Below are 18,525 nucleotides of genomic sequence, written 5' to 3' on the forward strand. Positions count from 1 at the left end.
TTTTTCACCTTGTCAGCTCTGGGATTCGAACCAGCGACCCTTCGGTTACTGGCTTAGCTCTCTTAGCCACCTGCTGCCCTACCGGCTGCAATTCATGACATCAATTAAGCCAAGGGCCATTACCTCAACCTGTTGTGTTTTGCTTATGTTTTCTTCTTTGGAATAGAATCCCCTACGGAGGCACCTCTCCTCACGTGTGCTTTATCCTGGAGGTTCATCAAAGTCCACGAAACAGATTTCAATTACTGTGACCTCACAATGGTCCCTGAAAGAACTCAAATCAGCTTAGCATTTGCACAGTGCACACTGAATCTCTTCTACAATAACTGGGTTATAACAAGAGTTTTAACCTAATACCAATTATCTTTTCCATTGGCCGATTTGATTGACCAGAGAAAGTAGCATACTCTTCTGACTCCCAACTTCCAGGTCCTTGTCAGTGTGTGGTTTCACATGACACTAATCCGCGCGACGCACAGCCGATCTGTACACCTTAATGGGTCAACAAATCCAGTTATCTGTAGAAAATCCAGTTGTCTGATTTTTTCCAAAGATTATGGATCGCTTGTCATTGTCAAGCTGCAGAGTACTGTCAAAATGACAGCATAATAACACAAGACAATCCATCGAATGGTATAGAAAAGAGCCTAGAAACGGCTCCATGAACAATTAACCCTTGCCTGTCCTGACAAATAGTCGGCGTCTCAGAAAAGTAAAATACATAGTGAATGTTGGATCGCTGCTTTGGCACAGGCTGTTCTCCACCTCTCTCTCTCTGAGGAGTGTTGACTTCTGGGAACACTGTGTTCTGCCATCCAGTGGGCGAGAGCAGTTGGAGAACAAAAGGTCAGACCAGTATGAAACATCATACGATATATGGTACTTGGCTGACATGGTTCAAATGAGATTCTTCAACAAAAGGAAACAAAACTAATTTCAAGTCAATTAAAATCAGTTTCTCTTTATGGGAGTTCTCAACCTCCAGCAACAAAGTTAATAGCACCAGCAGGTAGGTAGAAAAGACATGCCGTCCGGTACATTATTTGGAAAGTAGAAGGCAATTTCTAAGTATCACATGCATCAGAAATGAAGATTAAGGAACGTTACATCACAAGATATTACAATTTGTAATAAATACTAAACCCAATCTCAGGCAAAGGAGCTCATGGTCAGAACTACACGTTGAGATACAACAGTTTGTCACGGAAGATTATGTGCACTCAGTCATAAAACATTTTGGTGTCGGTGAGCCCAGTCAGTCAGCCTATTATTGTTCAAGGAGAGAGGCGCTCCCCCAAAAGGCACTTACATAAGACAGTAACAGATGGTGACTGATGTGTGTTGGGACTGAATTCCTCAGGAGGAGGAAAATGATGCAACAGAAGTAAAGAGGCTTGTCATTTAACCAAAATCAAGGATGAAAGTCAATGCGGTATTTCACCTCCTTTTGAAAGGTATTTCACCGGTTCCTGATGGGACTGGAGAGTTTCACTATGAACAAGGTATGCAATGATGTATAAATACTGTATACAATAATGATTATTTCTTAATAATATTTGTAATAAGAGTAAATAAATCATTGCTTACATATAGGAAAAAGGGACTGTGATGACATTGTGGGAAGGTTTTCACGGCTAGTTATTTCGTACTACTATCTTGAATAATTCCTTTCCTTTTCAACTATTAGCCAGTGGGATGGGAATAGGCCAAGCTCAAATAGGGGAATGAAAAAATGGTAGAGATGAAGTCCTATTTTTTAAATATTTGTTTTAATTTTACCCCTTTTTCTCCCCAATTTCATTGTATCCAATTGTTGTAGTGATTCCAAGATGGCGTAGCAGTAGGTCGTCCTGTCGTATCGTGTCCCCTGTATATATCGTCTCTTTTTCGTTTTACATATTTTTCTTTGCATATCTTTAAAAACATTTTGCTAAACCTAAGCTTCCAAATACTCTCCTGCAACCCGCCTCACCCAATGTAGCTACTTTTTCCTGAAGTATTTATATTTACTTCAGAACCGGAACCCCTCAACTGAAGCTAGCCAGCTAACCACCAGCTATGCTAGCGGTCTTCAGCTAATCGGTCATCAGCTAACCTTTAGCTCGGAAAGCTCTCGCCAGTTCGAACAACGCAACGCTAACCAGAGCATAACGGACCTATTTATTTTTTATCCGCGGATTCCCACTGCAAAGGAACATTTTTCAGCTGGTCCTTCTGTAGCTCAGTTGGTAGAGCATGGCGCTTGTAACGCCAGGGTAGTGGGTTCGATCCCCGGGACCACCCATACATAGAATGTATGCACACATGACTGTAAGTCGCTTTGGATAAAAGCGTCTGCTAAATGGCATATATTATTATTATTATTATATTATTATATATTACAACTAGCTATCGAGCTAAACCGCAACCCACGACCGGTCTGTCGATGTCACCGCATGAAGAGGAATAAACAGACTCACCCCAGACTCACCCCATCGCGACGTCCCCCAAAGGCTAACTCTCTAGCCCTTGCTATCTCCTTGCTTGCTAACTCGGCCTGCTAACCCAGGTCCGCTAACTGCTACCTTGTTTACCCCGGCCTGCTAACTGTTAGCTTGTTAGCACAGGCCTGCTAACTGTCTGCATCGCCGCGTCCCAAACACTCAGTGGCCCATATGTACTTTCTATGTCTTCCCGATTTAAATTTTTTTGTTTATACCTTCCGGAAACCTGCCTCACCCAATGTGATACGGAATCGCTATTATTTTTAATTTTTAGAACACACTCAAGAACCTCCAGAAGCTAACCAGCTAACTAGCTACAAGCTATTTAGTCATTGTTAGTTTTTTAACCTGGATAACACTCGCCAGTCCAGCTCCCCTGCCCCATCCACCGCTGCCCCCTGGACACTGATCACTTGGCTACATAGCTGATGCACGCTGGACTGTCCATTAATCACGGTACTCCATTCTGCTTGTTTGTTTTATCTGTCGGCCCCGTTGCCTAGTCAACGCCATTTTACCTGCTGTTGTTGTGCTAGCTGATTAGCTGTTGTCTCACCTACTGTTTTAGCTAGATTTCCCAATTCAACACCTGTGATTACTGTATGCCTCGCTGTATGTCTCTCTCAAATGTCAATATGCCTTGTATATTGTTGCTCAGGTTAGTTATCATTGTTTTAGTTCACAATGGAGCCCCTAGTCCCACTCCTCATACCCCTGATACCTCCTTTGTCCCACCTCCCACACATGCGGTGACCTCACCCATTACAACCAGCATGTCCAGAGATACAACCTCTCTCATCATCACCCAGTGCCTGGGCATACCTCCGCTGTTACCGCACCCCACCATACCCCTGTCTGCGCATTATGCCCTGAATATATTCTACCATGCCCAGAATCCTGCTCCTCTTATTCTCTGTTCCCAACGCTCTAGGCTACCAGTTTTGATAGCCTTTAGCCGCACCCTCATACTACTCCTTCTCTGTTCCGCGGATGATGTGGAGGTAAACCCAGGCCCTGCATGTCCCCAGGCACCCTCATTTGTTGACTTCTGTGATCGAAAAAGCCTTGGTTTCATGCATGTCAACATCAGAAGCCTCCTCCCTAAGTTTGTTTTACTCACTGCTTTAGCACACTCTGCTAACCCTGATGTCCTTGCCGTGTCTGAATCCTGGCTCAGGAAGGCCACCAAAAATTCTGAGATTTCCATACCCAACTATAACATCTTCCGTCAAGATAGAACTGCCAAAGGTGGAGGAGTTGCAGTCTACTGCAGACATGGCCTGCAAAGTAATGTCATACTTTCCAGGTCCATACCCAAACAGTTCGAACTACTAATTTTGAAAATTACTCTCTCCAGAAATAAGTCTCTCACTGTTGCCGCCTGCTACCGACCCCCCTCAGCTCCCAGCTGTGCCCTGGACACCATTTGTGAATTGATTGACCCCCATCTAGCTTCAGAGTTTGTTCTGTTAGGTGACCTAAACTGGGATATGTTTAACACCCCGGCAGTCCTACAATCTAAGCTAGATGCCCTCAATCTCACACAAATCATCAAGGAACCCACCAGGTACAACCCTAACTCTGTAAGCAAGGGCACCCTCATAGACGTCACCCTGACCAACTGGCCCTCCAAATACACCTCCGCTGTCTTCAACCAGGATCTCAGCGATCACTGCCTCATTGCCTGTATCCGCTACGGAGCCGCAGTCAAACGACCACCCCTCATCACTGTCAAACGCTCCCTAAAACACTTCTGTGAGCAGACCTTTCTAATCGACCTGGCCCGGGTATCCTGGAAGGACATTGACCTCATCCCGTCAGTTGAGGATGCCTGGTCATTCTTTAAAAGTAACTTCCTCACCATTTTAGATAAGCATGCTCCGTTCAAAAAATGCAGAACTAAGAACAGATACAGCCCTTGGTTCAATCCAGACCTGACTGCCCTCGACCAGCACAAAAACATCCTGTGGCGGACTGCAATAGCATCGAATAGTCCCCGCGATATGCAACTGTTCAGGGAAGTCAGGAACCAATACACGCAGTCAGTCAGGAAAGCTAAGGCCAGCTTCTTCAGGCAGAAGTTTGCATCCTGTAGCTCCAACTCCAAAAAGTTCTGGGACACTGTGAAGTCCATGGAGAACAAGAGCACTTCCTCCCAGCTGCCCTCTGCACTGAGGCTAGGTAACACGGTCACCACCCCCAAGCCTCTCCAGGTTCTCCTTTACCCAAATCCAGATAGCAGATGTTCTGAAAGAGCTGCAAAACCTACACCCATATAAATCAGCTGGGCTTGACAATCTGAACCCTCTATTTCTGAAACTATCCGCCGCCATTGTCGCAACCCCTATTACCAGCCTGTTCAACCTCTCTTTCATATCGTCTGAGATCCCCAAGGATTGGAAAGCTGCCGCAGTCATCCCCCTCTTCAAAGGGGGAGACACCCTGGACCCAAACTGTTACAGACCTATATCCATTCTGCCCTGCCTATCTAAGGTCTTCAAAAGCCAAGTCAACAAACAGATCACTGACCATCTCGAATCCCACCGTACCTTCTTCGCTGTGCAATCTGGTTTCCGAGCCAGTCACGGGTGCACCTCAGCCACACACAAGGTACTACATTTACATTTACATTTAAGTCATTTAGCAGACGCTCTTATCCAGAGCGACTTACTAAACGATATCATAACCGCCATCGATATAAGACAGTACTGTGCAGCCGTCTTCATCGACCTTGCCAAGGCTTTCGACTCTGTCAATCACCATATTCTTATCGGCAGACTCAGTAGCCTCGGTTTTTCGGATGACTGCCTTGCCTGGTTCACCAATTACTTTGCAGACAGAGTTCAGTGTGTCAAATCGGAGGGCATGCTGTCCGGTCCTCTGGCAGTCTCTATGGGGGTGCCACAGGGTTCAATTCTCGGGCCGACTCTTTTCTCTGTATATATCAATGATGTTGCTCTTGCTGCGGGCGATTCCCTGATCCACCTCTACGCAGACAACAAGTCGCTCTGGATAAGAGCGTCTGCTAAATGACTTAAATGTAATGTAAATGTAAACAACACCATTCTATATACTTTCGGCCCCTCATTGGACACTGTGCTATCTAACCTCCAAACGAGCTTCAATGCCATACAACACTCCTTCCGTGGCCTCCAACTGCTCTTAAACGCAAGTAAAAGTAAATGCATGCTATTCAATCGATCACTGCCCGCATGCAACTGCCGTACAGCCTCGGGAGAGACGAAGGTTGAAAGTCATGCGTCCTCCGATACACAACCCAACCAGCCGTACTGCTTCTTAACATAACGCGCATCCAACCCGACCAATATGTCAGAGGGTACACCGTGCACCTGGCAACCTTGGTTAGCACACACTGCGCCCGGCCCACCACAGGAGTCGCTGGTGCGCGATGAGACAAGGACATCCCTACCCCAAGCCCTCCTTAACCCGGATGACGCCTAGGCCAATTGTGCGTCACCCCAAGGACCTCCATGGGGCGATTACGGTTACTATTACGGCCGGTTACGACAGAGCCTGGGCGCAAACCCAGGGACTCTGATGGCACAGCTGGCGCTGCAGTACAGCGCCCTTAACCACTGCACCACCCGGGAGGCCCCGAGATGAAGTCCTATTAATGAGGAATCAAGTCAGTTGCCTTAGAGACATGGTCAAGTACTTACAAATAGAAAAATGTGCTTATTGGAGCCTCCACAAGTCTTTCCCTCTGCTTTGATCAGCATAGCTACATTTACATGCAATCTTTCTGCAAAGGAAGACTAAAGCATTATGTTTCATGAGATATCATCAGTGAGTATATTACCTAGCTTATAGCCTGAACAGAGAGAGAATACATTACCCAGAGTCTAGCCAGAACAGAGAGAGAATACATTACCCAGAGTCTAGCCTGAACATATAGAGAATACATTACCCAGAGTCTAGCCTGAACAGATAGAGAATACATTACCCAGAGTCTAGCCTGAACAGATAGAGAATACATTACCCAGAGTCTAGCCTGAACAGATAGAGAATACATTACCCAGAGTTTAGCCTGAACAGAGAGAGAATACATTACCCAGAGTCTAGCCTGAACAGATAGAGAATACATTACCCAGAGTCTAGCCTGAACAGATAGAGAATACATTACCCAGAGTCTAGCCTGAACAGATAGAGAATACATTACCCAGAGTCTAGCCTGAACAGATAGAGAATACATTACCCAGAGTCTAGCCTGAACATATAGAGAATACATTACCCAGAGTCTAGCTTGAACAGATAGAGAATACATTACTCAGAGCCTGAACAGATAGAGAATACATTACCCAGAGTCTAGCCTGAACAGATAGAGAATACATTACCCAGAGTCTAGCCTGAACAGATAGAGAGTACATTACCCAGAGTCTAGCCTGAACAGATAGAGAATACATTACCCAGAGTCTAGCCTGAACAGATAGAGAATACATTACCCAGAGTCTAGCCTGAACAGATAGAGAATACATTACCCAGAGTCTAGCTTGAACAGATAGAGAGTACATTACTCAGAGCCTGAACAGATAGAGAGTACATTACAGGAATATGTATAGCCATACCAGTAGAAAACAATGCTTAATTACCATTAAGAATGACTGTGTACCGCTCTATTGTGAGCAGTAGCAGTTCTTTACACTATTAGAGAACGGTTCCATCTGTCTATAATTCTGCCAAGATCCACTCTCAAAAAGTCAAACCTTGGCAGGATGATAATGTGTTTGGATTCCTCTTTGATATGCACATTCTACTACAGCCCTATACTGTATGTACATGTTTAGACATTCACATTTAGAGCCATTTAGTTGACACTCTTAGAGCAACTTACAGGAGAAATTAGGGTTAAGTGCCTTGCTCAAAGGGGCACATAGTCAAGATTTGTCATCTAGTCGGCTCAGGGGAGTCAAACCAGCAAGCTTTTGGTTATTGACGCAACTCTCTTAACCACTAGGCTACCTACCTGTCGCATATATCTAGACAAAATAAGGTCCGTTTCAAGGACATCAAGCTACTTCAAAGCAGTCTGCTCTGACAATATCAAAGATCTAAGATCATTATTGAAAATGAAAACATATCAAAGGAAAACATAAGTTCTGTAATAGTGTAACAGTTATCATGAGAATGTGAGATTTGCCGTTTTCAAATCCTTTTTCCTCTTCAGATTAATTATGATAGCATTCCAAGAGGAAACAGCATGTGAATAAGGGGTTTTGGATAATTATGCATCAGGGAAAAGAGAGAGCAGGGAAGAGAGAGCAGGGAAGAGAGAGCAGGGAAGAGAGAGAGCAGGGAAGAGAGAGCAGGGAAGAGAGAGAGCAGGGAAGAGAGAGCAGGGAAGAGAGAGAGCAGGGAAGAGAGAGCAGGGAAGAGAGAGAGCAGGGAAGAGAGAGCAGGGAAGAGAGAGCAGGGAAGAGAGAGAGCAGGGAAGAGAGAGCAGGGAAGAGAGAGAGCAGGGAAGAGAGAGCAGGGAAGAGAGAGCAGGGAAGAGAGAGAGCAGGGAAGAGAGAGCAGGGAAGAGAGAGAGCAGGGAAGAGAGAGCAGGAAAGAGAGAGAGCAGGGAAGAGAGAGCAGGGAAGAGAGAGAGCAGGGAAGAGAGAGCAGGGAAGAGATAGAGAGCAGGGAAGAGAGAGCAGTGAAGAGAGAGCAGGGAAAAGAGATTTTGGGAGGATGGTGTCGTATGTATAACCCGGACATGCTCCAAACCTGAGAGGATAAATTAGGTGCTAACCTAACGTAGCAGGCGTAAAATAAACACCTGGAACTAGGTCCCCTACATACTGATCTTGACGAGAAGAAAAAAACTGTTGGGTGAGGTTCTCTTCTGCACTGCTCAACCAATCCACTAAATGTGGAGGAGGAGTTAAGATGGAAAGGTTCTCTTCTGCACTGCTCAACCAATCCACTAAATGTGGAGGAGGAGTTAAGATGGAAAGGTTCTCTTCTGCACTGCTCAACCAATCCACTAAATGTGGAGGAGGAGTTAAGATGGAATGGTTCTCTTCTGCACTGCTCAACCAATCCACTAAATGTGGAGGAGGAGTTAAGATGGAATGGTTCTCTTCTGCACTGCTCAACCAATCCACTAAATGTGGAGGAGGAGTTAAGATGGAATGGTTCTCTTCTGCACTGTTCAACCAATCCACTAAATGTGGAGGAGGAGTTAAGATGGAATGGTTCTCTTCTGCACTGCTCAACCAATCCACTAAATGTGGAGGAGGAGTTAAGATGGAATGGTTCTCTTCTGCACTGCTCAACCAATCCACTAAATGTGGAGGAGGAGTTAAGATGGAGTGTCACCTTTTTAACGTCCAAAAGCTGAAGTCACGTGACGTCACAGTGACGTCACAGACTCTCTTTCCGTTTCCCCTGAAAACCGGAACATCCGGTTGTTGGGAACTCGGCAGACTATAGTATAATACCATAATGTATCTTTACTTTCTCTTTCTGTTGTATAACTGCACAATAATAAACAGCTTACTGTATAACATAGAATAACCACAGTATCTCCATCCCCATGTTCCTTCCCTCTGTCATGGTCATTTGCTTGTGAATGACTAGGAAAAGCTTTTGATCTGAAATGGTGGTTGAAAGGTCCACGGCAGCCGTTTTTGTCTCATATATCACATTATTTCTGGGCAACAAATAAGTACCTTACTGTGATTGTTTTAAATTAAAATGTGTTTTTTTATTTATTTTAAAATAGCTTTCTTAGCAGAGAGCAATTTCTCACGCAAGAATTTAGCGAGGACCGTCTAGGAGTGGTCAGAGTGGGGAGGAGAAACTGAGACGTTAGGAACTCTCTTTCTTATTAATGGTGATGTCATCAGGCAGGACAAAACTTCATTCCACCAAAACAGGCAGTAATTTCAGGTGGTCTTTTCAAACAGCTCTTACACTAAAAGGGCTTTATCATTTTCAATTTCATAGTATTATTCCAACCTCAGTGTGTGAAAATACACAGAGTGGACTAAACTTTAAGAACACCAGCACTCTACACACACGCTCCAAGACAAAGAAGGTGAATCGAGGTGAAAGCTATGATTCCTTATTGATGTCACTTGTTAAATCCACTTCAAACAGTGTACATGAAGGGGAGGAGACGGGTGAAATAAGGACTTTCAAGCCTCGAGACAAGTGAGACATGGATTGTGCTTGTGTGCCATTCAGAGGGTGAATGAGCAAGACAAAAGATTTAAGTGCCTTTGAACGGGTTATGGTAGTAGGTGCCTGGCGCACCGGTTTGACTGTGTCAAGAACTACAACGCTGCTGGGTCTTTCACGCTCAACAGTTTCCTGTGTGTATCAAGAATGGTGCACCACCCAAAGGACATCCAGCCAACTTGACACAACTGTGGGAATCATTGGAATCAACATTTGACACCTTGTAGGGTCCATGCCCAGACACCTTGTAGGGTCCATGCCCAGACACCTTGTAGGGTCCATGCCCAGACGGATTGAGGCTGTTATGAGGGCAAAAGGTGTTCCAAATGTTTTGTACACTCAGTGCAGTGGACACACCCAGTGCAGTGGACATACCCTGTGCAGTGGACACACCCAGTGCAGTGTACATTAAACACTGCACTGGGCCTTTAACACCGGCACGCTATTGACTGCCATTGAACTGTTAATCAATTCTTGAAAAGCAGAAGCATGTCACTGCTGAGGAAAGCCCATGCGTCTACATTGTTACATCATACTCTCAGGCAGCCTCCACACAATAGCAGAAACCCAGGTCAAAACAGGTCACCTGACATCACACATACAGTGCCTTGCGAAAGTATTCGGCCCCCTTGAACTTTGCGACCTTTTGCCACATTTCAGGCTTCAAACATAAAGATATAAAACTGTATTTTTTGTGAAGAATCAACAACAAGTGGGACACAATCATGAAGTGGAACGACATTTATTGGATATTTCAAACTTTTTTAACAAATCAAAAACTGAAAAATTGGGAGTGCAAAATTATTCAGCCCCTTTACTTTCAGTGCAGCAAACTCTCTCCAGAAGTTCAGTGAGGATCTCTGAATGATCCAATGTTGACCTAAATGACTAATGATGATAAATACAATCCACCTGTGTGTAATCAAGTCTCCGTATAAATGCACCTGCACTGTGATAGTCTCAGAGGTCCGTTAAAAGCGCAGAGAGCATCATGAAGCACAAGGAACACACCAGGCAGGTCCGAGATACTGTTGTGAAGAAGTTTAAAGCCGGATTTGGATACAAAAAGATTTCCCAAGCTTTAAACATCCCAAGGAGCACTGTGCAAGCGATAATATTGAAATGGAAGGAGTATCAGACCACTGCAAATCTACCAAGACCTGGCCGTCCCTCTAAACTTTCAGCTCATACAAGGAGAAGACTGATCAGAGATGCACCCAAGAGGCCCATGATCACTCTGGATGAACTGCAGAGATCTACAGCTGAGGTGGGAGACTCTGTCCATAGGACAACAATTAGTCGTATATTGCACAAATCTGGCCTTTATGGAAGAGTGGCAAGAAGAAAGCCATTTCTTAAAGATATCCATAAAAAGTGTTGTTTAAAGTTTGCCACAAGCCACCTGGGAAACACACCAAACATGTGGAAGAAGGTGCTCTGGTCAGATGAAACCAAAATTGAACTTTTTGGCAACAATGCAAAACGTTATGTTTGGCGTAAAAGCAACACAGCTCATCACCCTGAACACACCATCCCCACTGTCAAACATGGTGGTGGCAGCATCATGGTTTGGACCTGCTTTTCTTCAGCAGGGACAGGGAAGATGGTTAAAATTGATGGGAAGATGGATGGAGCCAAATACAGGACCATTCTGGAAGAAAACCTGATGGAGTCTGCAAAAGACCTGAGACTGGGACGGAGATTTGTCTTCCAACAAGACAATGATCCAAAACATAAAGCAAAATCTACAATGGAATGGTTCAAAAATAAACATATCCAGGCGTTAGAATGGCCAAGTCAAAGTCCAGACCTGAATCCAATCGAGAATCTGTGGAAAGAACTGAAAACTGCTGTTCACAAATGCTCTCCATCCAACCTCACTGAGCTCGAGCTGTTTTGCAAGGAGGAATAGGAAAAAAATTCAGTCTCTCGATGTGCAAAACTGATAGAGACATACCCCAAGCGACAAAGTATTAACTTAAGCAAAAGGTCGCAAAGTTCAAGGGGGCCGAATACTTTCGCAAGGCACTGTACATGTGTCACGCAGGGGAGGCTGGTAGGAGGAGTTATAGGAGGATGGGCTCACTGTAATGGCTGGAATGGAATAAATGGAATCAAACACAAACATGTAAACCACATGTGTGACTGTTCCATTTACTCCATTCCAGCCATTACAATGAGCCCGTCCTCCTATAGCTCCTCCTACCAGCCTCCTCTGGCGCGAGGAAAACAATAGGCCAAGCTAGCTCTCCCTTCTCTGATCTCTTTGGCTCTGACCGTTTGCACGCTGATACTGAAACAGCCTCCAACCTCCATCAATCAAATGGAAAGATGCTGTTGTAGCGGTGATAGCCAGAAACCTGGAGCAGTCCGTCTGACAGAGCCCATTTCTCCGTTGATAGCATGGTTGCTACACTTCAGTAGAGGCTCATCAAGCATCTCTTGCTAGATCATTAGCTAAGGGTGAAGCTACAGTCGTAAGCCGGCGCTAGATGATGTCATTCGACATGTGGTAAGATGGACACAGATATATGTTACCACACTACAGGCACTACATGGGCTCCAGAGTGGCATAGCGGTCTAATGATCTGCATCTCAATGTAAGAGGTTTCACTACAGTCCCTGGTTTGAATCCAGTTTGTATCTGGCTGTGATTGGGAGTCACATACGGCGGCGCACAATTGGCCCAGTGTCGTCTGCGTTTGGCCGTTGTAGACCGTCATTGTAAACAAGAATTTGTTCTTAACTGACTTGCCTAGTTAAATTACTTTTTTTTTACATTAAAAAGGCCAAAACCACACATTCAGTTTCTAATCCATTCCAGGAAATTTGCAAACACAGATATTTTACAACTGGATGACTTTGTAATTCTACAGAGGAAATCAAGGAGATTGCATGAAGTTTTATGGTGTCACGGTACATTAAATCTCTCTACATATTAACACATTGATAGTCTCAGAGTCAAATTGGTTCGAAGCTGAAATCATAATGGAGGATGAAGTTTGTCAGGCAAAATGGAGACAGTGGTAAAAGCTTATGTGCTGCGTTAATTGAGCCCATTTAGTGCTTGGACCCATACTGATTTGAGTTTAATGGCCTGGGGGAATTGCCATAAAAACAAGCCGGGTGAAAGGTTGAAGATTGGGTGTATTGAAGAGGCCTGGGTGAAGACAGGGCGAGGACCACGGCTCACTGGGGTACTGTCGTTGCTGTGGCCCAGACACACATGAAATAACCCTACAGATGAGTCCTCAATCACCAAAACAACATGTACTCTCTGCTGCAGTGGTATTCTGATGAATGGGACCGTTTGAAACAGCGTGCAGCTCATCTTGAGGTCCCGTAAATATCTATTTTCCTGCACTCACTCTGCATATTTCATTCCCCTCCACCACAGCATGATACTCATCTGCTAAACGCTGCTCTTATTTACAAAAATATTTTTTGTAGTATTTTAATATGTTAAAATCCGCATTCATTAGCAATGGTTACATGTTTGCAAACTAAATGAAATGATGTGACAGGTTCCCCACATTGGGGAACTGTAATAGAACATTCAGTATCTTATCTACAGCCCAGAGTACTATTATTACATAATGATAAACCTTATGCCAAATAAAACATGCTGCAGAATTGTTTTACTACTCAATCTCAAATGCAAACTACAATCATTATTGTTAAACCCTGGTCGTTTACATCAAGTGCCTGGAGTGGGCTGTCAATTCTTCTGAACCCCATTAATTTCCCATTCACAGCACACAACCCATTACGCCCCCATTCATAACACACCTGCAGGAAGAGTGTTTGAGAGTGTGACACCTGAGAGCAGTGTAGCACTGAGGTGACGACAAGGGATTGGCGCTATAAAATTACTCATTCACAGTCCAAGACATTTCTCGATTGATTCTACTGAGAATACTCCCACCCATTTCATATTCAGAGCAGCAAAGTAAAATATTCGGAGGCCTATGCAACAGTATGTGGGTAGTAGAAGTCGATATGGAACTGGTGATGATGCTCTTGCAGTATATAAAGGTTAAGTAGTATAACAACATCCAAACACTTACCCTAGTGTTGTCATGGTGACAATGGTGTACCAGAAGGAGGCGGGGATGCTGGAAAACGTGGTTCCCTTGGTGCCTTTCTCAGCATAGAACATGACGGTGGCGAAGATGATGACAGCCATGGTGAGAGAGAAGAGGAGGAAGCCCAGCTCCGAGGCGCAGGCCTGCAGAGTGCAGCCTAGGATGCGCAGGCCCTGAGAGTGGCGGGAGAACTTGAAGATTCGGAATACCCGGAAGACTCGCAGGGTAACAAAGGCCCCGCTGACTTCTTCGTTCTCGGGCATGACAAGGCCGATGTAGAAGGGCAAGATGGCCACCACGTCAATCACGCTCATCACTGAACGTGCAAAATCACAGCGGCTGGGGGCAGCATACAGCCTCATGAGGTACTCGCAGGAGAAAATAAGCACACAGGCCGTGTCCAAACAAGAGAAGGCCACAGAAAACTTCTCACCACACGGCAGGTCCTTTATACTCCCTTTGAGTGGTCGACAGGGAACCGTTTCCACAACGTTGGCAATAACAGACACGGCGATGAAGAAGCCGGTGACGTAGTAGAACACCAGGGCCATGGTGGAGGTGTGAGGGTTCTCGAAGGCCCTCCACAGCTTATCACGTAACGTGGCGTCTGGGGGCAGGGGAGCGTCTCCGGCATTCTCTGCCTCTGTGTCCTCAGCCAAACGCTCCTGGTTCTCCTTCTTACGATCCCGGTACTCCTCCATACAGCAGTCACCTATGATCTCAGGTATTATGCCATAGAAAGCCAGCTCCTCCTCAAAGGCCTGAATGCATTCATGTCGGGGATAGTGTAGCTTGCCTGTTCTAAAAAAGTTGAGAATATGGCGAAACATCTCTGGATCCCTGTCAAAGAAATATTCCTGAGTTTCCTCATTGTAGAAAAACTCCTTTTCTGAGCTGCCTAGAAGGGTGTCCGGATAACGGTCCAATGTGTTCTTCCATGTCTGGAAGCGTAGTCCACTCACATTAACAAACAGGATCTCATCACTGCGACTTGTTTTGTCCACAGGAGGCTTGGGCATGGTCTGTTGGGCCAGTGGTAGCCAGCCCACGGCTGCTGCCCGAGCAAAGGGCATCCATGTTGCAACTCCAGCAGCCATTTTGTTTAGTAGCTTATGTTTCAGGAGTAAACGGGATGTTGAGTAATGGTACAGAGAGTCTCTAGGTACTTGATGGTTATTTCTGGGTCTTCTCTGATCAGAAGGAAAACGATAGGTATATCCAATCTAATCATCCGTCTGAACTGAAGGCCTCAACAACCAGATTGGCTTGCCTCCATTCCCAGTCTGTCAATTTGTTTGTGCATCAGTTTCAACAGGAGAGGGAGAAATGATGCCGGGAGAGAGATGACAGTGTTTTCATTGTCAAAGAAAAGGGTCACGGCAGTTGTGGGCTGAACAATGGTCAGGCCATTGGAATAGTTCAGGAAAACTTACTCTCATTCATAAAACATCAGACTATTGACCTCTCATCTAAGTAATAGCACAGTGATATTGTAGAACAATACTGTATATGGCTTTTCAGTCGTGTTTAAACAGACTTCCAGAGAACTAGTGGTTGAAGTCTCCGGCCTTTGCTTGCTGCCTCGCCTCTCTCAGAAGACAGATTGGTTGCAGTGCTGTGGTTTTCAACTTCCTATTAAATTGTGATGATGTTCCCCGAAGATGCAAGATAGACACATTTTTCTCTTGCTTTTTTTCTCTCCCTTGCAGTGTTGCTCTCCAACTTTGATTATGGGATGGCTCTCTTTGTCCCTTAGTTTCTCTATCCCTCTCTCTCAAATGCACAACCAAACCTTAAGTGTACTGGATTTCTCCGATGTCTGAGAGGCCTTCTGAATGGAAAAGTTAGAGTCTTAGGCGTTTCTACCCCTTGTATGGTGGTCCCTTTTTTATACCTGTCAAGACACACAACACACACAACTTAGATATTGAGCAGCACAGGCTGTAAAGGCACGGTATGCTACATCTATTTGTGTCACAGCTTGGGTGAACTGCTTAAAAGTCTGAGCATAAAAATACAAAACAAAGAGGTTCCTCACAAAGGAAACTTTGAAGTTGACCACGTTTGAATGGTATTTAGAACCCAGACCAAACAGTTGTACCAATATAAAAACAATCCTTATACTTAAATGTCCATTTTGCAATAATTGTCAATCTGTACAGAGCCTCAACCCAAATAAGCACTGTGCCCCTTTGATCTTTAAACACATTATGCATCAACCACACAACTGTACCTCTTCAGTATCAACCCACAAAGGGATTATGCTTTCAATGTGTCATAACATAAATAATGCTGAATTGAATTTCAATATAAAAAAGGTTACCATTAAATCCCGAGATTCAATTACTATATTTTGTTTTGAATTTAAATGTCACTCTTCTAAACAAGAGAGGTGTTAGGGTGTATCCATGAAACATCTAGTCTGCCTTGTGAGGGAGTTGGAGTGTATCCAGACCCGTCTCTAACCAACAGACCCGTCACTCTAACCAACAGACCCGTCTCTAACCAACAGACCCGTCATTCTAACCAACAGACCCGTCACTCTAACCAACAGACCCGTCTCTAACCAACAGACCCATCTCTAACCAACAGACCCGTCTCTAACCAACAGACCCGTCACTCTAACCAACAGACCTGTCTCTAACCAACAGACCTGTCTCTAACCAACAGACCCGTCACTCTAACCAACAGACCCGTCTCTAACCAACAGACCCGTCCCTAACCAACAGACCCAGACCCGTCATTCTAACCAACAGACCCGTCACTCTAACCAACAGACCCGTCTCTAACCAACAGACCCGTCTCTAACCAACAGACACTCTAACCAACAGACCTGTCTCTAACCAACAGACCCGTCTCTAACCAACAGACCCGTCTCTAACCAACAGACCCGTCTCTAACCAACAGACCCGTCATTCTAACCAACAGTCACTCTAACCAACAGACCAACAGTCCACTCTAACCAACAGACCCGTCTCTAACCAACAGATTCTAACCAACAGACCCGTCCCTAACCAACAGACCCGTCATTCTAACCAACAGACCCGTCACTCTAACCAACAGACCCGTCACTCTAACCAACAGACCTGTCTCTAACCAACAGACCTGTCTCTAACCAACAGACCCGTCCCTCTAACCAACAGACCCGTCCCTCTAACCAACAGACCCGTCACTCTAACCAACAGACCCGTCATTCTAACCAACAGACCCGTCCCTCTAACCAACAGACCCGTCCCTCTAACCAAAAGACCTGTCTCTAACCAACAGACCTGTCTCTAACCAACAGACCTGTCTCTAACCAACAGACCCGTCCCTCTAACCAACAGACCCGTCTCTAACCAACAGACCCGTCACTCTAACCAACAGACCCGTCCCTCTAACCAACAGACCCATCTCTAACCAACAGACCCGTCCCTCTAACCAACAGACCTGTCTCTAACCAACAGACCCATCTCTAACCAACAGACCCGTCCCTAACCAACAGACCCGTCCCTCTAACCAACAGACCCGTCCCTAACCAACAGACCCAATTCTAACTAACAGACCCGTCTCTAACCAACAGACCCATCTCTAACCAACAGACCTGTCTCTAACCAACAGACAGGTGACCCAACCCAGAAGCATAACTGTGTACAAGATGTTCCCCCAATCAAAAATCAATAAGACACTATAAGACAGCATTCCTGCTGCAGTGGACAGGAATTAGATCCAAAACAGCTACTAGAGTAAACAAAAACATAGCAATCTCACATATCAGTCGAGTACTAATGGTTAGTCTACAAGTTAAATGAGGCTTTCTCGCTGTGTTCACTTAGCCTTCTATGTAACGTGTTACTTTAATGTGCTCCTCATGTTACTGTGCTCCTCATGTTAATGTGCTCCTCATGTTACTGTGCTCCTCAAGTTGATGTGCTCCTCATGTTACTGTGCTCCTCATGTTACTGTGCTCCTCATGTTGATGTGCTCCTCATGTTACTGTGCTCCTCATGTTGATGTGCTCCTCATGTTAATGTGTTCCTCATGTTACTGTGCTCCTCATGTTGATGTGCTCCTCATGTTAATTTGCTCCTCATGTTAATGTGCTCCTCATGTTGTTGCTTACAACAACATGGCCACTCAGTCAAATTAAAATTAAATATGAAATATCCCTAAGGAAAAGGCATAATTTTAACTAAAGTATCGTTAGACTAGCACTTAAATTCAGGTAAGGATGAATAAATAAATAAAATATGTATTGTAGAGTATGTTATGTGCATCTGAATAACATACATCTGAATGACTCTTGAAGTTATGTGTCTGTTCCATTACTATCTGGAGAAATGAAGATCATAGCTACTTACCATGCATTACAGCTGAAGACAATGTAGGATGAAGGGTCCAATGTATCAGAAAAGATAAAGCAAAGGCAATAGGAGATTTAAAACCAGGCATGAACAAGCCCCTCTCCTGGAATGGAACCATATCGCACACCGGATAGTGGGGGAGTGATTCTCATGCTTTGCCTTAGCTCCACTCTCTCCTCTCACTCAGCACTGTGACTCCGCTTGCTCTCACTCTCTCCAACTCTACCTCTCATTTGCTTGCTCAACCCTCCCCCCACCCTCTCTATTGTGCTCTCCCTCTCTCCGATCACACATACTCACCTCCATAACCAATGAAGAACACAGAACAGAATACATGTACAGTTAAGTCATTTAGCAGACGCTCTTATCCAGAGCGACTTACAGGAGCAACTAGGGTTAAGTGCCTTGCTCGAGGGCACATCGAACATG

At 44.9% G+C, this 18,525-nt stretch overlaps 1 protein-coding gene across 1 annotated transcript in view; it reads right to left on the reverse strand.

Annotated features, from left to right (window-relative positions):
• kcnd1 (potassium voltage-gated channel, Shal-related subfamily, member 1) overlaps positions 1 to 18,265 on the reverse strand; it is a 93,874-nt gene extending 75,609 nt beyond the window's left edge. The window contains exons 1-2 of the mRNA XM_046364211.1: positions 18,094 to 18,265; positions 13,736 to 15,647 (exon numbers count right to left, since the gene is read on the reverse strand). Of these exons, the coding sequence (XP_046220167.1) occupies positions 13,736 to 14,850 (1,115 nt within the window). The 5' untranslated portion in view covers positions 14,851 to 15,647; positions 18,094 to 18,265. The remainder of the gene's footprint in view (positions 1 to 13,735; positions 15,648 to 18,093) is intronic.
• Positions 18,266 to 18,525: the final 260 nt, after the last annotated feature.

This window comes from Oncorhynchus gorbuscha, linkage group LG10 (genome assembly GCF_021184085.1).
Source record: "Oncorhynchus gorbuscha isolate QuinsamMale2020 ecotype Even-year linkage group LG10, OgorEven_v1.0, whole genome shotgun sequence".
In the NCBI taxonomy this organism is placed as follows: domain Eukaryota; kingdom Metazoa; phylum Chordata; class Actinopteri; order Salmoniformes; family Salmonidae; genus Oncorhynchus; species Oncorhynchus gorbuscha.